The sequence below is a fragment of the Grampus griseus genome, assembly GCF_964374135.1.
Source record: "Grampus griseus genome assembly, chromosome: 8".
NCBI classification, from domain to species: Eukaryota; Metazoa; Chordata; class Mammalia; order Artiodactyla; family Delphinidae; genus Grampus; species Grampus griseus.
This window is the reverse complement of record NC_139002.1, coordinates 78,192,722-78,220,311: the sequence shown is the minus strand read 5'-3', so window position 1 is coordinate 78,220,311 and position 27,590 is coordinate 78,192,722. Positions and strand designations below refer to the sequence as shown.

At 35.9% G+C, this 27,590-nt stretch overlaps 1 protein-coding gene across 1 annotated transcript in view; it reads right to left on the bottom strand.

Annotated features, from left to right (window-relative positions):
* LUZP2 (leucine zipper protein 2) overlaps positions 1-27,590 on the bottom strand; it is a 444,380-nt gene that overhangs the window by 193,674 nt on the left and 223,116 nt on the right. The window contains exons 4-5 of the mRNA XM_082660248.1: positions 17,206-17,287; positions 10,529-10,591 (exon numbers count right to left, since the gene is read on the bottom strand). Coding sequence (XP_082516374.1) covers positions 10,529-10,591; positions 17,206-17,287 — 145 coding nt within the window. The remainder of the gene's footprint in view (positions 1-10,528; positions 10,592-17,205; positions 17,288-27,590) is intronic.

The window sequence follows — 27,590 nt, the reverse complement described above, 5'->3', positions numbered from 1 at the left end:
TTTTAAAAAATTCTTGCTTGATGGTCTGATAACTATGCATTTTACATTTATTTATGACATGTACTAGAGAACTGCTTACTTTGGTGGTCAATATTTTTAAACACTCCTAGAATAAAAAGCTCTAAGTAAATCCAAACACAATTTACAGCTATTTAGGGATTTGTTTGAAATACTAATGACCATCTTCTTGGAATTTATCCTGAGTATAGCACTTAGATATTAACTCACAGCTTATGAGTTACTGTTTCTACAGATTAAGAATTTATAAACTTTGGAGTTTAAGGAATCAAGGGGACCATTTCATGTAAAACCCTTATTTTACCAATGACACACATAAAAGTAGTGACTTCTCCAAGGTGACAAAATCACCAGATGCTGGTAAAAACTCCACTCTCTCAATAATCAGCCCAAGTCAAGTTACTTTTCTCATGCTTTCTTCCTCTCTCACTTCTTTCTTTCTTCCCTTTCTTTTTCTTTTTTTTTTTTTTTGTGGTTTTCTTCTTTCATTGCAGCATGTGAGGGAACCAAAAGTACAATACCCTGCCTTCCAGCTCCATATGAAAAAACTTGGGATAGCAAGCTTTAGCAGCTTCTAAACAATATGAAGTTTTCTGATTCTCTAGGACTTTCAAAGTCATTTCAAGTTGGTTTAAGGAATAACTCTCATAAGTTTGGGGACTCGTTACTATGAATTATGGACAGTGGCCTATCCCATACAACTTACATAAATATAACCTGTTGAAGCAATATTTATTATTCACTCAACAAATATTTATCAAGTTCTTACTATTTTCCAGAAAGGATACAATAATAAATAAATATAAATAAATAAACAAAATAATTTAAAAAGTAAATATAACTTTTCTGTACTTATATCTTTAAAAAACAAATACGTATATGGTAAATAATACTCTGTACACTTAAAATTTTGTTAATAGGGTGAACTACATGTTGTATGTTTGTGTGTTATTTTTAATAGATTTCATTTTTAGAGCAGTTAAATAGCAAAGTTGAGAGGAAAGTACATAGATTTCCCATATTCCACCTACCCCAACTCAGCCATAGCTTCTACCATTATAAGTCCCCCACTAGAGTGGTACATTTGTTACAAGGTTCACTCTTGGTGTTGTACATTCTAATAGTTTGGACAAATGTATAATGACATGTATCACAATTATAGTAGCACACAGAATAGTTTCATATGCGTAAAATTTTTCTTTGTTCTGTCTACTTATCTATCCCTCTCTTCTATCCTTTGACAACCACTTATCTTTTTTTTTTTTGGCCGTGCATGCAACATGCGGGATCTTAGTTCCCCAACCAGGGATCAAACTTGTGCCCCCTGCATTGTGGGTGTGGAGTCTTAACTGCTGAACCGCCAGTGAAGTCCCCCAAAACCACTTGCCTTTTTATTGTCTCCATAGTTTTGTCTTTTCCAGAATGTCATACAGCTGGAGTCACACAGCATGTAGACATTTCAAATTGGTTTCTTTAATTTAGTGATACGCACTTAAGTTTCCTCTACGTCTTTTCGTGGCTTGATAGCTCATTTCCTTTTAGTGTTGAATAATATTCCATTGTCTGCATTATCACAGTTTATTTATCTATTAACCTACTGAAAGAAGGTTGCTTCAAGGTTTTGGCAATTAATGTACAAAGCTATTACAAACAGAGAAGATCATTTACCTAATGCTATATGACTAAAGCTTCCCTAGGTCTTTTTTTTTTTTTTTTTTTCCGGTACGCAGGCCTCTCACTGTTGTGGCCTCTCCCGTTGCGGAGCACAGGCTCCGGACGCGCAGGCTCAGCTGCCATGGCTCACGGGCCTAGCCGCTCCGCGGCATGTGGGATCTTCCCGGACCGGGGCACGAACCCGTGTCCCCTGCATTGGCAGGCAGACTCTCAACCGCTGCGCCACCAGGGAAGCCCTCCCTAGGTCATTTTTACTAAGAATTTGAATGTAGCAATAAATATAAGATGAGAGAAGTAAAGATCCTTAATATGTTTGGAATGAGGGTGAAATTATATGCAAGGGAGCATTACTAACAAAGATATGGTGATGCAAATACATCATGCATGACTTGGGACTTGAAATGATTAAAGTATTACTGCTCTGATCTGAGGGTTAGAAAATGGGCGAGGCTAAGAGGGAGTAATAGAAGTGTTTGATGGTTTTCTTTATACATTTTATGTCATTGGTCCAATATCTAGGCAATCTTTCGCAATGAACCTTTCTTTCCTGTAGCAAATTCATCCAAGTTTTGAGTCGGGTTGCTCCCATCTAACAAAAGGATAGAAATGTGACTCAGACTTGGCCAAAATGCTCTACTCCCCTGTCAATGATGATTAACTCAGGCATCCAAACAATATAGGCTCTTTCCTGGGATTTTTCTGCTCATGTAATCTGAAAAAATGGTCTCACTTGGCTATTATTTCTAAGCGGGTAGAATATTAATCAGACAGTTCTTGGACTTCTTGTCTGCCATGTGGAGAGAGACACTATGAGAGATGGAATGAGACTGTTCAGTAGTTAGAGAGAGTCCTGTCTTACCTTGGTATTTATATTTAAATGAAATATGGAGTTTTAGTGTATTTGTTTGTTTGTTTAAGACCATTTTCTAAGCAAATAGTTTTCCATAGTATTGCTTATTGATGAACAAATTTTACCTCAGAACCCAATGACAATAATAACTATGATGATGATAATAGTTTCCATTTGTTACAAGCTAACTGTCTAAACATATGCTAAATGTCTCTCACACATTGTTTTCTCATTTATTAAATTAACCATATTCTGAGGTGCTTAAAACTTATAAAATAATGTTTATAGAAGACACAAAATTAAGAAATCAAACTTTCCCCTTTACCTGAAGCATGACAGAGAATACTAGACATTCCTCTATCACAGAACAGAAATAGTGATCCAGATGCAGCCAGGGGCTAAAGACACAATTTCAACTGAAAACTATTCCTAAAATTGTGTACAATGTCAGCATCTATCCAACATTCTCAATTAGGAAATTAGAACTTGGTGGAATTAATTGATTGTAACAGTAAATAAAATGAGATTTTTGGTAGAACATAATCTCCTATAAGACAGCAGTCCTGGTTTACTTCAGAAACACTGAGTAAAAATTCTATGTCCTTGCAAACTAGAAAGTTTACTGATGTAATTGTATCTGATAGCGGTAATTTTCAGATTTAGTTTTCTGTTTATTACTCTTTGGCTGTGTCAATCTGTTTGGCTGTTCCAACCCATTTTTGTAACACATACTTACAGCATTACTTACTCTTTGCAAGTCAACTGGCCTGAAATTGGATTCAGCTATAAGCATCAAAATTAACTACTTTCTTCACAGCAATAAACATCTAACAATCTTTTTTCACCTACAAGGAAACTTTTGAAGTATTCACTTTTTTTAATGTTTGCTTTCTTGATTATGAATAAATAGCCATAAGTTCTAATCACTTCATTCCTTTCAAAACCCACCCCTTCAATGACACATTCAGTGGCCTGAGTAGGTTATTGCCTTCATCGGCCCCTTTACAATATGTTATTGTAAAGTGCTTATTTCAACCTGTTTTTATTGTAGATGTTTTGTGCAAATTGTGTGATTACTATTGTATCATAACATATTATATGGCAAAATATGTTACTTGTTATACAATATTAAATTCTGCTCCTTACACCCTTCATGATCAGAGATTGTTTTGTGTTCATTGAAATTTATAATATTTATATATCTCAGGAACTAGCAAAATGTTGAGATAATTTTGGGAATTAAGTTATATGTTTATTACAAATGAATACATAAACAAACCTTATATATGCATCTAAATAAGCAGTATTAAAGTACTTCCACAGACAGATTTATATCTAATAAAAGTCTTTCCTCTTTCCCCATTGAAACATTGGCTAAGACTTATACCTAGTAAAATGTTCTCTCTTTGCCTGTTTAAAAAAAAAAATTGCTTAAGCTGTTTACCTGGAATATACAAAATGGCATTTGAATAGTATCACCCTAAAATTCACATCTACCTGGAAACTTAAGTTGTGCCCCTATTAATAAAAAGTGTTTTTTGCACATGTAATTAAGCTAAAATCAGGTTATACTGGATTAGGGTGGGTCCTAAATCCCATAAGAGGTGTCCATAAAGAAGAGTAGGAAACAAAGAGATACATAGAGAAGGCCATAGGAAGACAAAGCAGAGAGTCTTGACGAGCCAAAGAATGTCAAGGATTGCCAGGAGGCACTAGAAAGTAGGAAGAGGCAAAGCAGGATTATTCTCTAGAACCTTCAGAGGGAGCATGGTCCTGTGACATTTCTTTGACTTTAGACTTCTGTCCTTCAGCATGGTGAGAGAGCACACTCTTACTGTTTTAAGCCCCCCAGCGTGTGTTACTTTATTACAGTAGCCCTAGGACCTAGTACAAATGGGTTATAATAAACTTTAGATGATGGATACACAATTAACCAAAATAACCAGTTGGCCAAAATTTCTCAGAAATCATCATTTTAAAAGGTAAACCAGAAGGAATAAAGTAAGAAAGTTGTGATGGAATTATCTGAAAACATCTCAAGCACGTCCTGGAATCAGTACATATTCAACTCAAACTCTCACAAAGGTTCATCTGCAGGCACCATTTCAGAATGATGGCCCTGGGGCACTCTGTCACATTATGAAATATCCCATCATCTTCACTTGAGTGTCCTTATTGAGGCAAGAAGATGGAATAATTTATTTTACAGAGACTTACAGCCACAAGAATTGAACGAAAATGGGTTTTCTTAAAATTTACTAGAATTTTGTCTAGATCAGAGGTTATTGACTTTATTATTTTTTTGTTTCAGTCATGGACTCTCCCTGAAAATCTACATCCTCACCTTTGAAAAATACACATATGCATCTATATTTTTTTTTTCTGTCATCTTAATAATTTCCAGATGGTCAGAGATTCTCTGATATCTTGCTGGGTCTCTAACTATCCCTGTTGTAGAGAATAGCAAATTAGGGAAACCAGCTTCAATCTCCAAATTTGGACACGGTGTCCAATGTTTATTTAATTTATTGAAGTCACTGGTGCTAAGAACGGACTTAAATATGGTTTTCATTTATCTTCACTGTACACAGAGTCCCGGCCCTGTGGTTTTTTATGTGTGTAAAAAAATCTGAATTATAATATTTTAGTAAAGGTAGGATTCTAACTTTGAAGAGTCAGCACCTAGTTGAGGAAATAGTTCATACAAAAGCAAAGCTAAAATCACATGTTAAAGGATAGGCAAGAGGCCATGTATACACACAACATATTGTAATATACACACATGCACAACTGGATACTCTATCAGTGTTAGAGCATGTCTCTCAACCACTCAGAACCCTTCAGTGATGACATAACATATACTAAAGCTGGTTACCACACTCTAACCCTTTTTTTTAAAAAAGAAAAGTTGTTAATACACTAGCTACCAAATTTTGGAACATTGTTTCCACGATGTGAAAGTTTTTCATAGTGTTAAACCCATATTCCCAAGGAAAAATGAAAGCAAACAAATTAGAAATAAAACAAATCCTCTCTGTTTCTAAAATGCATTGCAGCTCTAGGGCAGACATGACTTAGACTTTGCTAATCAGATATGATCCCTTCAAAATGCAGATACAGCAATTACTTACATGGGAAAACAGGCTAGATGTTATCCATGGTCTGATGCACAAGGGATATGGCTATGTGATACTGGAGCTCCCTGTGATGGGAACATAAAGGTGGCTGGCAGCTTCCTGATCTTGGCAGAGGTAGCCCTGCCTTGAGACAAACAGCTCTGGGGTTTGTTTGTGGAGTTGTTCCTAAGCTCCGCCTACAAAATGCATATGCACCTCTCCTAACATTTTGTTGAGTCCTCTAAATGGCTTAATAAGTCATTTTCTTCTTATCAAAGGTTGCTTTTTGTCACAACTGGCACATTGCCCCTAAAAACCCATGTTTTATTCCTCATATACCTGGATATGTGTCAATGATTATTTGGAACCCTTTGGAAACCCACAGATTGGCCAGGGACTTGACCTGTAGCAAGACTTTCCCCCCAGGCACTTATAACAACAGCAATAAAACAAAACATTAAAGAAGATTAAATTGCTTATTAGTAGGAGATAGAGAAGGCCGATTAGTATTTCAAAGTTGGGTTAAACTATACGAGCCATGCGAAAAATAGATGAGCTAAGTAACTGAGAGACTAGAAAGAAAGGAAAATGGAGCCGTGAAATAGTGAGAGGGAAAACCTGCTCTGGAGAGTAGTTTCGACAAATTTCTGATTTCTATCACGGGCAAAGTAAGGCACACTTTTATGGTTCCTGACTTTATTATTACCATTTTAGAAATGTGATTTCTTATTTTTTCCTTACCTCGAACCATCTTGAATAAGTCTCGGGAAAATAACCAATCATAAGAATCTATACTAAAACAAACCATCACAGAAGAGATTTGGGGTGGGGGTACTTCCCCAACTTGCCTGTCTTCCTCCTTCCCTCTCTTCCTTCCTTTATTTCCTTCTTTCTTTCCTTCCTTCCCTTCTTTCTTTTCTTCCTTCCTTCCTTCCTTTCTTCCTTTCTTTTTCCCTCTCTCTCTTCCTTTCACTTTTCTCCCCTTCCCTTTGTTATCTCTATGTACTCACTAATTTAATATAGACTATGTTTTAATACTAATCTAATTCAAATATTTGTAGCTATGTACTCCTTTGAAAAGTCCTGAACATTATCAAACTCTCACATTTCATTAAGGAGTTTCAAACTAATCAGAGATGCTTGTCTCAATGCCTAATTTAGCTAATATTTCAATACCTATGTATTACCCTACTTATCTCTTTCTTATATCTGGAAACACTATAGAGAAACTTATTTTATCCTAGGGGAAACGGTGGATAAAATTAAAGAAAATTAGAAATGACAATACAGAGAGGGTGTTTTAAAAGTGCAAAGTCAAAGAGAATTCTAAGCTTTGGAGTCAATAGGATTGTCTATATCGCATGATGATGCAGTTATGGAAGTTAGAGAAGAAAGGCTAAGTGTTTTTGTTTCTTTGTTTTGCTTTCTGGTACAACTTTTTACATTTGTTGAAACCATACAATATCCAAATACAAAATGCAAAATAAGTAATTGAATGCATAAAACGGATTACATAAGAGACATCAGAATTAGAGACAGATTAAGAAGTTACTAAAAAAAATGGTGAGATAGCTACTATAAATCAATTTTTGCACTGTGAGAAATCTCATATTCTGCAAATGTGTACACTAAAAATACAGGATGTATGAGAAAATTGTGATTGAGGAAGACCACTTACTGTGTAATTTTGTGATCATAATATTAACAAAATAATGACAATAGTAATAAAAATACAACCACAGTTTAATATTTTCTAGCATTTATCCCCCAAATCATACTCAATCCTTTGCACAGTCTTACACTTAGAATTTACTGTTTTCTCTTTTGAGATGTAGACCCTACAGGGAATTGACTTCTAATAAAGTAGATTATCAGAATTAATTTCTGATACATATTTTTCACTAATCTCTTATTTTAATACTGGGGAATGCCTTAGAGTCTTCTATATTCACAGTTTAGTCAGATATCTTGGTGCAGTAAGAAACATTTTTTAAAATGTTTTGAAGGCACTAAAACACAACTACATGTACTAAAGGGAGGTCCTTTTGCATATTTTCTTTTGTCTTTGTATGATAAAAAGTTTCTCTAAAATTTGACAAGGCTTTCCCCTGATTGCTTCAAACCTCAACATGTTGGGAAAAATTACATATAAACCAACACAATTTTTCAAACTTTACTGACATCATTCCATCATTTATTAATTGCTAATAAGGTGATTTGGTACAAAGAAATACACACTGTGGCAGAATAGATTTGGCTTGCTGAAAGAGAACATAAGCAGAAAAGAGAATATAAGCAGAAAAGCAGAAGGCCTAGACCTGAAATTTGGAGACCCCCTAAATCTCAATAAAGCTTCTGGGAGTAAAAGCAATCCCAGACACACGTTAAATGTGATGTCCATGTGAAGACATAGATACCCATAGAGACAGATAAAATAAAGGAGCTTGAAATACTGTGATTAACACATAGCTATACTCTTTTCAGTCTCACTCTTAACTTTCTTGGTTTAAAAAAAAAAAAATTCCTATTTCTTTTTCTCTTGCATTCTCACTTTGCTATCCATATTCTCCAAATATTCTCCAATGTTCTTTCCCAGTTATGAACACAGTCTTTGAATCACGGGGTCCCATGTATTCCATTCCAGATATGACTGCCTGGATGGAAAAATCAAAATGCTTTCTACCCTACACAGCATTTGCCTAAAAATAAAATCTAAATATTTTCCCCCTCCAAGGGATGAGGTAAATCTTAAAAACTAAATGCCTAGCTTTTAACATAAAAGTGCCTTTTAAGATATTTACCTTCACATATGAAAAAAATACGGATCATTCTTTAATAACTTTTCCAAAGTCCCTTCTTAATTTGGGACTTCCCCAATATCCTCACTCAGAAGTCATTCAGGAGATTTTGATCTTCTCCCAGAAATCTCTTTATACCTGTATGATCTCCCTCACCTCTCTGTATTTTGTTTAGTCAATTTGCCTTTTTATTTTATTACTCCTGAACAAAAATCTTTCAGGTAGTGTCCATATAATCTTACTGTGCAGAGTATGGGCCAAGTATTTTGTTTAACCTCTACATACTGATTATTTGTCAAAATAACAAATCTAAAATTTCAATGAATTAATAAAAAGGAGTCAAATTAAAAGCATTCAGTTGATAATATATGTTCACCATTAGGTTTTGTTAGAGAAGTCAAAGACTTTTCTGGTTATCAAGTATCATCTTGCAGATTTTCAATATGATGAAAGTAAATAGTAGCAAATTTAATTACAAAGCTTACATCTGGCAGCCATTTTGAAGAGTTGTATTGCTTTTTTAATTATTCTAGCCTATACACTTAGAAAATTAATATTAAACTTAAAAAATGATCCCATGGAAGGAAATAAAATATTTTATTAATCCTCATAGGTACCTGATAGGAATAATTTATAGTTTGGTTTTAAAAGAGCTTCCTCCTTAAATTCTAGATTTTTTAAAAATTATGTAAGATGAAAAGTTAACTGATAATACATACACAGAGATATAATTAGCCCATAATCCTCTCATTCTTATACAATGGGGTTCATGCTGTTGTTGTTGTGTGCGTGTGTGTGTGTGTACACATCTAAATGTACTTTCTTTCTTATTTTAATACTGGCTTTACTATTGTTTTAAACATTCCCTTTGTCTTAAATGATCCATGGAAAGTTTTAGACTTGAGTAATCGGGCCCTCTCTGAGCCCCAGAGAACAAGAAATTATCTAGTACAACCAGTATTTCAGTAACTCTAGTTTACTGACATTTTCCACCATAAACAGTAAATCCAAGATTTAGGCCTCAGGGAAAACATTATCAAGTCCATCTCATTAGACTTTCTTAAGAAGACTCAGAAGAAAAAATCATTAGAAAGAAATGAAAATACAATAGAATCATAAGGAAGACACTTAAAACTTTTCTTGTTTTCCTTTTTTCTATACATCATCTTGCACATTTGATAAACCATTTTAATGTCATGATCAGAGTACAAATGCTGAATCTTGATACCAAGGCCTTTGTATAGTCTATTTTTTAACCTGGGCATCAAAGTGGAAATGATATAGGAATAATGAGCTCATCTGTGTTTGAAATGTCTCAAAAAACTGGAGGAAAGAAGGGAGGGAGGGAGGAAGGGAGGAAGGAAGGGGAATAAAGGAGACTAGAAATGGCTAAAGCAGTTGATTTGGGATTTAAAATCCACCTTAGTGGGATTGATAAAAGAAGATGTACCTTTAATTAATCATGGTTTAAAAGTTCTAAATAACTAATTTCATTCAAGGAAAAAAAAGAAATAAAAAGGTGGAAATACAAATGTGATGGAGAAATTTTAGAAAATAAAGTAGTTATGTAACAGGGTAGACAAAATGTCAAAAGGAGGAAAAATCATACAGCATTTTATAGGATCCTTACATTTTAAAGGCTGTAAGGAAAGCGGTTACAGCTTATTTATTTCAAATCTACATCACTCTAAGATTACCTCACATAAATTTTTCATTCTAGATTGACTTTTCCTAACATAAGGTCCATTTCTAACTAGCTCTCTTCTTCAGTGCCTGTGATGTCATTTGGTAGACAAATACATTTATAAAATAAAAATAAATTTTTAACATTGCCCAAGCAAAATATAATTAGAAGGGAAAATGACCTGGAGATGTATGAACTAATAACATTATCAAATAGATGTTAAAGTAGGGATTATATACTCAAGTTTTAACCTTATATTTCCTCTCCATTAGTACTTAACTAAAGGACATATTTGCATGTGATCATACCCCAGAGCTTATGGCAAATCAATATGTTTGTTTCTGTATATTCTTTGACTTGTATGAAATTTTCCTGAAATATGTCTTACCTCATTTTGGAGATCTCGGATCATTTTGTTCTTTCTCTCCATTTCAGTCTTTAAAAAAGCAATCTGAAAATAAATAGAATATCATGTAGACATATTTCAAATTCATTTCTATAGCTTTTATAAATTTATTTTCACAATTTTTGAAGTATAATAAAATTATCTCTTTGTCAACAAATACTGAAAAAGAACAAAGGGTTAAAATTTTCATTATCCACATTTTTATTGCCAAATTCATAAATATATCAACTAGTTATATCACATAACTTTTTCATATGTAATAAAAGATTATTATTTTTTTTTAATTTAGTCTGTTTCTGTTTTGTAAATAAGTTCATCTGGGGGGGCAGGGATAGTTAGGGAGTTTGGGATTGACTGTGCACACTGCTATACATAAAATAAATAACCAACAAGGACCCACTGTATAAAAAAAAAAATGAAGAGGGGACAAGAGAATGATATGCTTGAGATGAGATTGGTCATGTGTTGTTAATTCTTGAATCTAATTGATGGATTCATGGGGATGTATTACACTACTCCTTCCACTTTTGTGTAAGTTTGAAATTCTCCATAATTAAAAGGTTTAAAAAAATTTTTTTTAATTGAGAAATGCATGTTATGACTGTGATTCGCTTACTTGTCTAAACTTCAATTTTTAAAAATGTGGTTCTTAAACAAAGCTAAATTCTAGGGTTGGGCCTAGGAATCTCTTTTCTAAAAACATGCTCCACGTAATTTTTATATAAGGCCAGGTTTGAGAGCAATTGCATAGTGATGCTCCTGACCTCAAAAGCATGGAACGTTATAACTGTACCAGAGAAACCATGATGTTTCCTGCTGAATATGATATTGTCAGAATCTGTACCCTTAGGCCAGTTATTCAAACTGTATCTGTATAAACATTGCATCTTTATCTGCCTGACTGCTTTGAAAAAGGTCAGTATAGCACAGTAGCTAAAATATGAGACACTATGGTCACTGAGGGTTCACTATTTATGTGAATGTATGACAGATGAAACATTTAATTTCTCCAATTTTCAATTTTCTGCCGGTCACATTTTTTTAAAAAGTAAAAGGAACAGGTAAAATTAATTTTACTGATATATTTTATTTAATTCAATATATTCAAAATAGTATCATTTGACATGTAATGGATTAATAATGATAAATTGACTTTTTTTTTGCAATATATCTTTAGAAGCCACTGTGTGTTTTACACGTACAGCATATCTCAATTTGGACTAGCCATTTTATAATGCTCAAAAGCCTCATGTATCTTGTGGTTATATATTGAATTACATAGTCTTAGAGGATTCCTGGAATGATGCAAAAGAGACTGGCAATGTGGGTTATCTCTAGAGATAGATTAAGTCAGTAGAAATCAAATTTAGGAGTAAAGTTAATTTTTACCATATATATACACATTAAAAAAATAGTTCTGAAACCTTTCAAACATAAACAAAAGAACAAGAGTAATACTATGTAAAATGCTTCTGGGCCCACCCTAAGGATAAATATATATAAATGCTTTGTCCAATTTTCTTCAGACCTTGTAAACAAAATGTTATAGTACTATTAAAGCCCCACCTAATTTTTCTCCCTCCCCTCCCCCCAGAGGTAACCACTATCCTGGATTTGACATGTAATAGTCTTGTTCACTTTCTGTACATTATACTTGTTGTGCGCCTGTAAAGCTTTACAATACATATTAACACCTTGTCTTTTCTGGCTTGTGTAGGTGTCCTTGTATTACCATTTCCTCAAAAGGTAACAAAACCTAAACCTAACAATTTTTGATGGTCCAACTACATGTTGAAGCAGAAGCAGAAGCAGAAGCCTGAGAACCACTATGTCCATCATTTTGGTCATAAAAATTTTCAAGCTTACATTTGAATTATGAATATCCTCGGAGCAACCTGAAAATTTGAGTCACACTCATTGTCCCATTAAGGAGATAGTTCAATTTAGTAATTAGATATATAATCAAGGGCAGCACATAAGAGTATCTGCTCTTAAATCTAAAATAGCACAATATTTACAGAATCAAATCTAAATGTTTTCCCTCTGTTTGAGAGTGAGCAATTACAATTATTTCATTCTCCCCTTCTTATCCAACTTTCAACTACATCAACTATAGTCTTTCTAGCAGAAAGAGTAATTGTTGAATGATTTGCAACAATTAAAATATATACTTATTTAATCCTTAGTTAACCTAGAATCCTCAAATAGGGAAAAAAAGGCACAAACAGTTTGAGTCTTTACCAAAGTTTGGAAGTGATGAGTCCCAGTACTATGAAATCTATCTTTTCCTAGATTCCACCAGATGCACATTAAAAAAAAATCATGCTTTTACTAAATATATGTTATTCCCATATTTGTTAAGCTTTCTGTCATCTCTTTCTGGACTTTGACTTAGAAAATATCAGTCATTCAACTCAAAACATAAACACGTTCCCTCCAAAAGATAAGTATTATTTATTTCCGCAGGTATTTGCATTTATTGATCATGATGATATATTTTGTTAATATAGTCTTGAATTTGTTCTTATAGACCTTTTACATGTACATTCGTTAGTAGAAAAATAGCTATTAGCTTACACATACAGCCATTAGTTGATTTTGGAATCATAACTGATGAAGTTTGCAAAATGAGATGAAAGTTTTCAATTTTTTTCTATTATCCAGAAAATATTTGCCTATATTTGAAGTCAACTGATCTTTAAAAATTAGTAGAAGTCACCATGAAAACCTTCTGGCTTTGAAATACTTGGGAAAGGAGGTCTTTTAGCATAATAAAATTCCAACTGTGTTCAGCTATTCAATTGCTGAATTTCTTCTCGCAGAAGTTTTAGCATTTTATATTTATTTATCTAGAAATTTACATATACATTTTTAAATGTATCAGGGAACTGTTGCTCATAACACGTTATTTGTTTGAATTCCTATTACAATTATGACTCTTAGCTCTTTTTTTTTTTTTTTTTTTTTTGCGGTAAGCGGGCCTCTCACTGTTGTGGCCTCTCCCGTTGTGGAGCACAGGCTCCTGACGCGCAGGCTCAGCGGCCATGGCTCACGGGCCTAGCCGCTCCGCGGCATGTGGGATCTTCCCGGACCAGGGCACGAACCCGTGTCCCCTGCATCAGCAGGCGAACTCCCAACCACTGTGCCACCAGGGAAGCCCTTAGCTCTTTTTTTAATTCAACATTTTAAAATTTGAGTCTGTCTTTCTATTCTTAATCTTTCTCATATCTTAAAGTCTTTTATCATAGTCTTTTCAAATAACTTAAATTTACCTTTTTTTGTTTTCTATTTTATTATTGTCTTCACTAGTCTTTAAAATACGCTCTTTATTGCACTGATGTTTTGCTTTTTAAATAACTTCTTGAATTTATGTTGCTAATCTTTTATTTTCTGAAAAAATGCATTTAAAGCTATCAATTCACCTCAATTATTATATTGGCATATAGTGTCTTCACTATTATTAAGTATTTCTTTATTTCTTTTATTATTTCTTATTAACCGAAGGGTTATTAGAAAATGTATTATATATTTTCCAAACATAAAGAATTGTTTAACCATTTATAAAAAGTTATTTTAAATTTTATAACAAAAGGATTGAATAACATAGTATATATGCTAGTCATATTTTTGAACGTATATAACTTTTTGTATTATACATATTATATTTCTATAAAATTTCTATAGATATTCTGCATGTACTTAAAAAGAATATAGTCACTTTTTTAGAGATTTCTATATATATCTAATATTTATTACTACAAGTTGTATTTTTAAGATCTTTGTATTTGCCTATTTCTCCCTTCACTTATAGATTGATGGATATGGAAGCTGATTTGTTAAGTACATTTATGTTTATGATGGTTATAACTATAACCACCTCATTTTATTTATTTATTTTTCTTTGCTAGCATATAATGCTCTCTCTTACATTATATCTGTGCTTTAAATTCTATTTGCCAGCATTAATATTGCTGTCAATCATTTACTTCTTTTATGTTGTTTTGCATATATTTTCCTGTATTGCTTACTTTAAGTATGTGGTCTTCTCAGTTGTTAAAATTAGCACATTTGCATATATTGTCCTAATTTCTTAATTGCAGTTATTCTGTGTCTTTTAAAAATTATTATTAAAATTAACCCATTTAAATTATCGTTATTTCTAATACATTGAAACTTCTGCCAACAGTAATTCTTTTGCCTACATTTTTCTTTCAATTGGATAATTTATTTATTTTATTTTTTTCTTTCTATTGAGTAGATCAAATTTAGTTTAGATTCTACTATCTACTATATGCCAGATATAATTTTAGGGAAATCATGTATGTTATTTTAATTTTAATTATTCCCCAAATTCTTCAAATAAGGAAACCTGCAGAAGTTAAAGAGCTTACTCAAATTTACAGATAGTAGATTGTCCACTAGGAATTTAAACCCAGAATATTCTTATTCTGTAGCACATGTTAGGTTATGAATACATATAGGGTGTTCCTGGTTTAGTAGAGTATTTGGGGGTGCGAGAGGAAAATCCTCCCTCAAGATTCAATGCTGAACTTTAAGAAAAGCACTGCAAGGATTCTGAGGTGAGGATAAAGCTGACTCGGCCAGTCCTGTCTCCTCCTTCTTCCCAACTATGCATCCTTTGTCCCCACTTTTGCCATACTTGACTCTTCTAACTTTTGTTGAGCTCTTTCAAATGTTAGAGCTTTCTTCTTTTGGGATGTTAGACACACTGTGCATAACATATTGGAATAAACACAGGTTCATGCCTTGGCTTCTCCAAATGCTAGATGTGTAAATACAAGCAAGACTTATTCATTTTCAGAAAAAAAAAAACAAAAAAAAAAAAACAACAACAGTAGTGTGCAGTTTTATTGTGAGAATCTGAGAAAACAGTATTGTGAATATTTCTATTCTGTTCTAACTGTCATTATTTGTGACTGGGCTATGAAGAAGTTGAGATTAAATGTGATAGATCAAGAAAGAAATGGGATTGCAATTAGGGTTGCTCCTTATGCTGGGTCAGATTCTGAGGGGAGGAATCAACATGATAGTGCTAAAAATATGTCTGTTCTTTTATGTAACACCTGCTGTCCAAAGAGCCAGACACTAGAACACCTTGTACGTTAGCAGTGAGTGTTGCCATGGCATAACAGAGAAGAACAAAGATGCTCATCCTTACAGGTGGGCTGGACAGATAACAGTGAATTTATTAACAAGAAATAATCCTGCACCCAGAAGAATCAACAGCCATTATTACAAAGACTGTCTCCAAGAAGCAGGTACCCCAGATGACAGACAGGGCTAAGTTTCAGAAGCGAAACTTTATACCCTAATCCAGATTATTCAAGGAAGACTTGCAAAAGAAAGACAGGATGACAATTCTTAAAGGAGCTGGGATCCCAGGTAATCAACCTGGATGAAGACCTTGTATTAGTCCAGTTTCTAGCTTCTGTAAACTTGATGCTTTAACATCTACCTTACACATATACGCAGACTAGCCTTGTTATGGACAACCCAGTAATATGCTTGCATCATCCTATCTTGAACTCCTGCCTTCCTCATCGCTGCTCCTTCCCCACCCACTCCTCCTGGTGGTAAGCTTTTCAAATACACACTAACCAATACAGAGCCTAGAACTCCAGCCACCCCTTGTACTGAGTTCTCACACTTAAGGCGACTGTCCACCTGCCTTAATCACCCCAGGGCCGGATACCAGAAAAATAGTCCCTGTGCCCCAGAGCCTGCTGAAATAATTCAAATGGGCCAATCCTAGGCCTGCTTACCCTGCCTAGCCCATTCCTTCCCACAGAAACCACAGTAAAGGCTCTTGTGCACAGTTTCCCCACCTTCCTTTGCCTTGTGCCTGACCTGGTGCTTGCCTGCGTGGTCCCCGGTCATGTGGCATGCCCCCCTCTTGGGAACTGTGAGAAATAAACTATCTTTCCAAAGGTAATTGTTTCCTGATCTATTGGTCTTACTATACCTCAAATTTTCTATTAATATACTATATTTTGAAATAGATTCAGGTCCTCGAACAAGATAAAAGGTTCAATCTCCATAAATGGTACATAAGTGCATGTGGGGAATGAGGTAGAAATCTAGTTTTTAGCACTACTATCCAGAACACTATCTGTCCTGCCCGTGGTGAATATCAGTTATAAGAACTGAAACGTGAGGGTCAATAGAACATCATTTTGAGAGAGAAATTCTGGAGAGAAGTTTGATTCTTAAACTTTGGGGTGTCTCAGAATCACCTGTGTAGTTGATTAAGTAGGCAGATGGTGTGGCTCCACCCTTGGGAGATGTCTATTCAGTGGATGCAGGGTATGGCTTAGGGATCTGTATAGTTTAACTTAGTTCAAGGTCACACCCCAAAATTCAAGAGCCACTGATAGGGGGCCCGACACCAACACTCTTGCCCTGAGTTTTTCATCCATAAATAAGGGTTAGGAATCAGAAGACCCCTAAAAATCAAATACAACGAAAATATTTTTTGAAATGATTGCTGCTAAGTATTTTTGTAATCTTGTTGATTGTGTTGTTTTCATTATACTTTCATTTATATTTGTCACAGGCGTATTTGTTCCATAATGATTTTAGGGAAAAAAGTTAACAATTTTCCAGGCCCAAAGCAAAGGACACAAAAGAGAAACACTTACAGTAGCCTGCTGTTTTTCTGCTTTCTCAGTTGTCTCTTTAAGCTGATTTTCCAGGGCCTCCTGGAGAGACTTCATTTGTTCTCTGTTTAGTAGAAAATAGAGAGCAAAAGAGAGACATCATATAAATCTCTTATTTCCTATTTACACGATGAAAGGAGGTTTTGCTGTATATATACATTTAGGAAACATAACTAGAATATATAGAGCCACGGTTAAACATACAAGATGTATCTCAGGACTCTGGTAATAAAGAGTCTTCTCTCCCATGCAAGCACTAAAAGCAAGCTGTATTTAAGGGAAATTGCCTTACTATTGTGTCTTATAAGAATCCTACTGTGTGAATCATCTGTGAGCTGCATAATGTATTAAATCAAATCGATATAATAATTAGAGTTAGAAAGCTAATTTTAGTGACAGCATGCCAGGGTGTGAACATGCTGTTTAGAAAAAAAGTTAACATAGACTTGCTGATGGGATAAAATTATCATTCCCTTGGATGCTCCACATTAACTAATTCTAAAGCACTGTGTTTTAGACATCCTGTATAAGGTCTGAGACTTTTTGTAAAAACAAAGAGAAAAAAGACGTATATTTAATGCAAAAGCTGCCTCATTTATTGGAGATAATAAAAAATACACCTGCACATATATACATATTGTGTCTCAAGTTCAGTAGGACATAAGGACCCTGTCTCACATTAAAAATATAAATATTTTCATAAATATGAATTCCTCTCAAGGGTTTAGGATTTTCTCAATTATGACAAATTTTATTATATTACTGTGCCTTCATTTTATCACCTAAGCTATCACTTCAAAAAGTTCAGATAGGAGAGAGGGGGAAGATGGCGGAAGAGTAAGACGTGGAGATCACCTTCCTCCCCACAGATACACCAAAAATACATCTACACGTGGAACAACTCCTACAGAACACCTACTGAATGCTGGCAGAAGACCTCAGACCTCCCAAAAGGCAAGAAACTCCCCACGTACCTGGGTAGAGCAAAAGAAAAAAGGAAAAACAGAGACAAAAGGATAGGGACGGGACCTGCACCAGCGGAAGGGAGCTGTGAAGGAGGACACGTTTCCACACACTAGGAAGCCCCTTTGAGGGCGGAGACTGTGGGTGGTGGAGTGGGGGAGCTTCGGGGCCGTGGAGGAGAGCGCAGCAACAGGGTTGCGGCCGGCAGAGTGGAGTGATTCCCGCACAGAAGATCGGTGCCGACCAGCACTCACCAGCCTGAGAGGCTTGTCTGCTCACCCGCCGGAGCAGGCGGGTCTGGGAGCTGAGGCTTGGGCTTCAGTCGGAGCGCAGGGATAGGACTGGGGTTGGCGGCGTGAACACAGTCTGTGGAGCTTAGTGCACCACGGCTAGCCAGGAGGGAGACTGGGAAAAAGTCTGGACCTGCCGAAGAGGCAAGAGACTTAGCACTTCCCTCTTTGTTTCCTGGTGCGCGAGGAGAGGGGATTAAGAGCGCTGCTTAAAGGAGCTCCAGAGACAGGCTCGAGCTGCCGCTAACAGCGCGGACGCCAGAGACGGGCATGAGACGATAAGGCTGCTGCTGCCGCCACCAAGAAGCCTGTGTGCGAGCACAGGTCACTCTCCACACCGGCCCTCCTGGGAGCCTGTGCAGCCCGCCACTGCCAGGGTCCCGGGATCCAGGGACAACTTCCCCAGGAGAACGCACGGAGCACCTCAGGCTCGTGCAACGTCATGCAGGTCTCTGCCGCCGCAGGCCCGCCCCGCACTCCGTGCCCCTCCCTCTCCCCAGCCTGAGTGAGCCAGAGACCCAGAACCAGCGGCTACTTTAACCCCGTCCTGTCTGAGCGAAGAAGAGGCGACCTACACGCAGAGGCGGGGCCAAATCCAAAGCTGAACACCGGGAGCTGTGCGATCAAAGAAGAGAAAGGGAAATCTCTCCCAGCAGCCTCAGGAGCAGCGGATTGAATCTACACAATCAACTTGATGTACCCTGCATCTGTGGAATACCTGAATAGACAACGAATCATCCCAAATTGAGGAGGTGGACTTTGAGAGCAAGATTTATTATTTTTTCCCCTTCTTCTCTTTTTGTGAGTGCGTATGTGTATGCTTCTGTGTGAGTTTTGTCTGTATAGCTTTGCTTTCACCATTTGTCCTAGGGTTCTATCCATCCATTTTTTGTTATAACGATTTAAAAAATTTTTTTCTTAATAATTATTTTTATTTTATTTTAATAACTTTATTTTATTTTATCTTTATTTATTTTATTTTATCCTCTTTCTTCCTTTCTTTTTACTTTTTCTCCCTTTCATTCTGAGCCCTGTGGATGAAAGACTCTTGGTGCTACAGCCAGGAGTCAGTGCTGTGCCTCTGAGGTTGGAGAGTCAACTTCAGGACACTGGTGCACAAGGGACCTCCCAGCTCCATGTAATATCAAACGGGGAAAATCTCCCAAAGATCTCCATCTCAACACCAGCACCCAGCTTCACTCAATGACCAGCAAGCTACAGTGCTGGACACCATATGCCAAACAACTAGCAAGACAGGAACACAACCCCACCCATCAGCAGAGAGGCTCCCTAAAATCATAATAAGTCCACAGACACCCCAAAACACACCACCAGACGTTGACCTGCCCACCAGAAAGACAAGATCCAGCCTCATCCACCACAACACAGGCACTAGTCCCCTCCACCAGGAAGACTACACAACACACTGAACCAACCTTAGCCACTGGGGACAAACACCAAAAACAACAGGAACTACGAACCTGCAGCCTGCAAAAAGGAGACCCCAAACACAGTAAGATAAGCAAAATGAGAAGACAGAAAAACACACAGCATATGAAGGAGCAAGATAAAAACCCACCAGATGTAACAAATGAAGAGGAAATAGGCAGTCTACCTGAAAAAGAATTCAGAATAATGATAGTAAAGATGATCCAAAATCTTGGAAATAGAATAGACAAAATGCAAGAAACATTTAACAAGGACCTAGAAGAACTAAAGATGAAACAAGCGACGATGAACAACACAATAAATGAAATTAAAAATACTCTAGAAGGGATCAATAGCAGAATAATTGAGGCAGAAGAACGGATGAGTGACCTGGAAGATAAAATAGTGGAAATAACTACTGCAGAGAGAGCAGAACAAAGAAAAAACAATGAAAAGAATTGAGGACAGTCTCAGAGACACCTGGGACAACACTAAACGTACCAACATTCGAATTATACGGGTTCCAGAAGAAGAAGAGAAAAAGAAAGGGACTGAGAAAATATATGAAGAGATTATAGTTGAAAACTTCCCTAATATGGGAAAGGAAATAGTTAATCAAGCCCAAGAAGCACAGAGAGTCCCATACAGGATAAATCCAAGGAGAAATACGCCAAGACACGTATTAATCAAACTGTCAAAAATTAAATACAAAGAAAACATATTAAAAGCAGCAAGGGAAAAACAACAAATAACAAACAAGGGAATTCCCATAAGGTTAACAGCTGATCTTTCAGCAGAAACTCTGAAAACCAGAAGGGAGTGGCAGGACATATGTAAAGTGATGAAGGAGAAAAACCTACAACCAAGATTACTCTATCCAGCAAGGATCTCATTCAGATTTGATAGAGAAATTAAAACCTTTACAGACAAGCAAAAGCTGAGAGAGTTCAGCACCACCAAACCAGCTTTACAACAAATGCTAAAGGAACTTCTCTAGACAAGAAACACAAGAGAAGGAAAAGACCTATAATAACAAACCCAAAACAATTAAGAAAATGGGAATAGGAACATACATATCGATAATTACCTTAAATGTAAATGGATTAAATGCTTCCAACAAAAGACACAGACTGGCTGAATGGATAAAAAAACAAGACCCATATATATGCTGTCTACAAGAGACCCACTTCAGACCTAGAGACACATACAGACTGAAAGTAAGGGAATGGAAAAAGATATTCCATGAAAATGGACACCAAAAGAAAGCTGGAGTAGCAATTCTCATATCAGACAAGATAGACTTTAAAATAAAGACTATTAGAAGAGACAAAGAGGGACACTACATAATGATCAAGAGATCAATCCAAGAAGAAGATATAACAATTGTAAATATTTATGCACCTAACATAGGAGCACCTCAGTACATAAGGCAAATACTAACAGCCATAAAAGGGGAAATCGACAGTAACCCATTCATAGTAGGGGACTTAACACCCCACTTTCACCCATGGACAGATCATCCAAAATGAAAATTAATAAGGAAATACAAGCTTTAAATGATACATTAAACAAGATGGACTTAATGATATTTATAGAACATTCCATCCAAAAACAACAGAATACACATTTTTCTCAAGTGCTCATGGAACATTCTCCACGATAGATCATATCTTGGGTCACAAATCAAGCCTTGGTAAATTTAAGAAAATTGAAACTGTATCAAGGATGTTTTCCGACCACAACACTAGGAGAATAGATATCAATTACAGGAAAAGACCTGTAAAAAATACAAACACATGGAAGCTAAACAGTACACTACTTAATAATGAAGTGATCACTGAAGAAATCAAAGAGGAAATCAAAAAATACCTGGAAACAAATGACAATGGAGACACGACGACCCAAAACCTATGGGATGCAGCAAAAGCAGTTCTAAGAGGGAAGTTTATAGCAATACAATCCTACCTTAAGAAACAGGAAACATCTCGAATAAAAAACCTAACCTTGCACCTAAAGCAATTAGAGAAAGAAGAACAAAAAAACCCCAAAGTTAGCAGAAGGAAAGAAATCATAAAAATCAGATCAGAAATAAATGAAAAAGAAATGAAGGAAACAATAGCAAAGATCAATAAAACTAAATGCTGGTTCTTTAAGACGATAAACAAAATTGACAAACCATTAGCCAGACTCTCAAGAAAAATAGGGAGAAGACTCAAATCAATAGAATTAGAAATGATACAGAGAAGTAACAACTGACACTGCAGAAATACAAAAGATCATGAGAGACTACTACAAGCAACTCTATGCCAATAAAAAGGACAATCTGGAAGAAATGGACAAATTCTTAGAAATGCACAACCTGCCAAGACTGAATCAGGAAGAAATAGAAAATATGAACAGACCAATCAAAAGCACTGAAATTGAAACTGTGATTAAAAATCTTCCAACAAACAAAAGCCCAGGACCAGATGGCTTCACAGGCGAATTCTATCAAACATTTAGAGAAGAGCTAATACCTATGCTTCTCAAACTCTTCCAAAATATAGCAGAGGGAGGAACACTCCCAAACTCATTCTACGAGGCCACCATCACCTTGATACCAAAACCAGACAAGGATGTCACAAAGAAAGTAAACTACAGGCCAATATCACTGATGAACATAGATGCAAAAATCCTCAACAAAATACTAGCAAACAGAATCCAACAGCACATTAAAAGGATCATACACCATGATCAAGTGGGGTTTATTCCAGGAATGCAAGGATTCTTCAATATACGCAAATCAATCAACGTGATACACCATATTAACAAATTGAAGGAGAAAAACCATATGGCCATCTCAATAGATGCAGAGAAAGCTTTTGACAAAATTCAACACCCATTTATGATAAAAACCCTCCAGAAAGTAGGCATAGAGGGAACTTTCCTCAACATAATAAAGGCCATATATGACAAACCCACAGCCAACATCATCCTCAATGGTGAAAAACTGAAACCATTTCCACTAAGATCAGGAACAAGACAAGGTTGCCCACTCTAACCATTCTTATTCAACATAGTTTTGGAAGTTTTAGCCACAGCAATCAGAGAAGAAAAGGAAATAAAAGGAATCCAAATTGGAAAAGAAGAAGTAAAGCTGTCACTGTTTGCAGATGACATGATACTATACATAGAGAATCCGAAAGATACTACCAGAAAAGTACTAGAGCTAATCAATGAATTTGGTAAAGTAGCAGGATACAAAATTAATGCACAGAAATCTCTGGTATTCCTGTACACTAATGATGAAAAATCTGCAAGTGAAATCAAGAAAACACTCCCATTTACCATTGCAACAAAAAGAATAAAATACCTAGGAATAAACCTATCTAAAGAGACAAAAGACCTGTATGCAGAAAATTATAAGACACTGATGAAAGAAATTAAAGATGATACAAATAGATGGAGAGATATACCATGTTTTTGGATTGGAAGGATCAACATTGTGAAAATGACTCTACTACCCAAAGCAATCTACAGATTCAATGCAATCCCTATCAAACTACCACTGGCATTTTTCACAGAACGAGAACAAAAAAATTCACTATTTGTATGGAAACACAAAAGACCCCGAATAGCCAAAGCAATCTTGAGAACAAAAAACGAAGCTGGAGGAATCAGGCTCCCTGACTTCAGAGTTTACTACAAAGCTACAGTAATCAAGACAGTATGGTACTGGCACAAAAACAGAAATATAGATCAATGGAACAGGATAGAAATCCCAGAGATCAACCCATGCACATATGGCCACCTTATCTTTAATAAAGGAGGCAGGAATGTCCAGTGTAGAAAGGACAGCGTCTTCAATAAGTGGTGCTGGGAAAACTGGACAGGTACATGTAAATGTATGAGATTAGATCACTCCCTAACACCATACACAAAAATAAGCTCAAAATAGATTAAAGACCTAAATGTAAGGCCAGAAACTATCAAACTCTTAGAGGAAAACATAGGCAGAACACTCTATGACATAAATCACAGCAAGATCCTTTTTGACCCACCTCAGAGAGAAATGGAAATAAAAACAAAAATAAACAGATGGGACCTAATGAAACTTAAAAGCTTTTGCACAGCAAAGGAAACCATTAACAAGACAAAAAGACAACCCTCAGAATGGGAGAAAATATTTGCAAATGAAGCAACTGACAAAGGATTAATCTCCAGAATTTACAAGCAGGTCATGCAGCTTAATACCAAAAAAACAAACAACGCAATCCAAAAATGGGGAGAAGACCTAAATAGACATTTCTCCAAAGAAGATATACAGATTGCCAACAAACACATGAAAGAATGCTCAACATCATTAATCATTAGAGAAATGCAAATCAAAACTACAATGAGATATCATCTCACACCAGTCAGAATGGCCAACATAAAAAAATCTAGAAACAATAAATGCTGGAGAGGGTGTGGAGAATAGGGAACACTCTTGCATTGCTGGTGGGAATGTGAATTGGTACAGCCACTATGGAGAACAGTATGTAGGTTCATTTAAAACTACAAATAGAACTACCATATGACTCAGCAATCCCACAACTGGGCATATATCCTGAGAAAACCATAATTCAAAAAGAGTCATGTACCAAAATGTTCATTGCAGCTCTATTTACAATAGCCAGGAGATGGTAACAACCTAAGTGTCCGTCATCAGATGAATGGATAAAGAAGATGTGGCATATATATACAATGGAATATTACTCAGCCATAAAAAGAAACAAAATTGAGCTATTTGTAATGAGGTGGATGGACCTAGAGTCTGTCATACAGAGTGAAGTAAGTCAGAAAGAGAAAGACAAATACCGTATGCTAACACATATATATAGAATCTAAAAAAAATAAGTCATGAAGAATCTTGGGGTAAGAAAGGAATAAAGACATAGACCTACTAGAGAATGGGCTTGAGGATATGGGGAGGGGGAAGGGTAAGCTGGGACAAAGTGAGAGAGTGGCATGGACATATATACACTACCAAACCTAAAATAGATAGCTAGTGGGAAGCAGCCGCATAGCACAGGGAGATCAGCTCGGTGCTTTGTGACCACCTAGAGGGATGGGATAGGGAGGGTGGGAGGGAGGGAGATGCAAGAGGGAAGAGATATGGAAACATATGTATATGTATAACTGATTCACTTTGTTATAAAGGAGAAACTAACACACCATTGTAAAGCAATTATACTCCAATAAAGATGTAAAAAAAAAAAAAAAGTTCAGATAGCAGATTACAGTATATGAGTGAGTGTGTGTGTAGGTGTGTGTTAAGTATGGCTAAAGGAATAAACTCCTTCAATGCAACAGCAACAACCAAACAGAAACCTCTTCTAGTCTTACCAGCAGACAAACTAAATTTCCCAGTCTAGAGCGAAAAGACAACTTCTGGAACAAAAATATTTTCTTGGTGTGTAACCACAATAAAGAGACTATGGGATAGGAAAGCATGTTCTTAGACTCTTTTTTTTTTTTTTTTTTTCACCTATAAATGGGCACAATAATAGAACTACCTCATAGGTTTATAGTGAGGTTTAGAAGATGTAATATAGGCAAAATGCTTAGCAAATGCCTGGAAAATAATCACGTAATACACGAAACCATTATCACAACCACTGGCACCACTTGAGGTCCCTGTGTTCATTCTTTGACCACCACATCCTGCACAACCACAAGCTGCTCTTTCATCCAGAAGGATTTAATGATTACTCTAGAAACTATTAGGTCCCAGTTTCAATTTTAGGAATATCCATGAGAGTCTATACGATCGCTGGAATCAATCTGGATTTTGTTTATCAAGGCAACGTATAACAGGAACAAGTTATAAAATAATTACAGTCACTTTGGTATTTAGATGATTTATGCTTGTTTGGGTAAAGCTTTAACATGCTTTTGCTTAAAGTGGATTTTAATTCTCAGCTTCCATTACGGCCTCAAACCGGTTTTATTTATCAGAATTGTTTCACGTGTAGACTTCCATTATTTCTCCTGATATTTTCCACAAAGAGCATGCGTGGCATAATATAATACAAAATAATAGTAATATTTACATATATTGTAGGCTTACAGTATACCAGGCAGTCCATAAAATGGAAAACTGATACATAAAGAGGTGGTGGAATTGTGTTCTGCAGACTATGTGCTCAAATTCTAGAGAGTCATTATACTACCCCTATTGAGGGAGACAGACAGAGAGGAAGAAAGAAGGAAGGATCTACATTCTCTTCCTAACACTCAAATCTTCAACAAGTACTGAATAAAAATGCAATAGGACTATTATATTTCCAACTAGAAAAAAGTTATAATAAAATCTTGTAATACTTATTTGTTATTTCTGGGTTTTAAAATTCTCATTTTTATTTTAAAGTGATACATATATTTTAAAATTAAATGATAAAATTCATATATTTTATAAAAATTAAAATAAGTGTTTATATATGTATATATATTCAAAAATGCCCACATACTGACATCTATAGGCAATAGGGAGTAAGAAAAAAATAAGTTGCAAAAACTGTTAAAAGCTGGAGAAGGTACAGAATTCTCATTTTCATGTCGAGGAAAGCTATCAGACAGAATGGCAAAGCGGGACTTTTGAAACTTCTGAACCTCTCCATCTCCTTTTTCAGACTTATTTCTGCACATTCTCACTGCTCCCATGCTTTAGGTGGCCCCAAACTCCTGTCCCACAACTTGCTCAGTTCTACTCCGACCACCCCCTCTCCACCAAATGGGATTTGCACAAACTATGTAGAGCTACTCTTGGGCTCTATTTGGCACTAAACTGAAGCTTGAATCTAAAGAACTGTTGGCTCCAGCGACACTGTGATAGGGTTTCTCAGATGTTGAGTACATTTTACCATAGAAGTTCATGGTTACAAGGGATTTTAAAAGGCAGCTGTTTCACACATCTTCCATCCCCAATTATAAATATAAAAATACCTCACCCTACAGGAAGGTATTCTTTTCATGTGGTTACCAGATTGTATTGTCATAACATCACAGATAGAAACCTTGCCACTATCTCAGGCATTCTTTTCCTTTACAGAGAACTCGATATACTAAAGTCCATTAGTACACAGAGTCCAAAACTGCCTTCTCAAAATCTCTACCCACCATCCACCGGAGAGAGCAAAATGTTTTATTCCTTTTTATTTTCAAGACAGCTTTTCAGAAACTTCAGGGTACTCCTTTATCTCCCAGGGTCTCTATTTTTTGGTTACTTACTCTCACTCTTCACATAGTATGGCTTAAAAGTCTCTCCATCAACCGGAGGACACTTCTATGAATATTACCTAAGCTGTCTAAATATTTCTGAAATGTAACAAGAGTCAATGCAACTTTCTCCTTCTCATGTAAAAGTATGCGTGCATGTGCACACGCACACACGTACACTACACACACAAACACACATATACACATTCCTTTCTCTGTACCTCTTTGGCAGAAAGACATGCTGCTCTCACTACCTGGTTGTTTACGACCATGCCATATCCTCTGCGTTTACTTACTTACAATCTAGTACAGCTACACAGAGGGACTTTATTAGTTGCCTGTTGGTTACAATTCCAAGAAGGAAATTCTAACTGATTCAGTTTTGTTTTGGTAGAGACACCTATGAGGTAATTAACTGTAGCCCGTGATGTCAGAGACACATAAAAG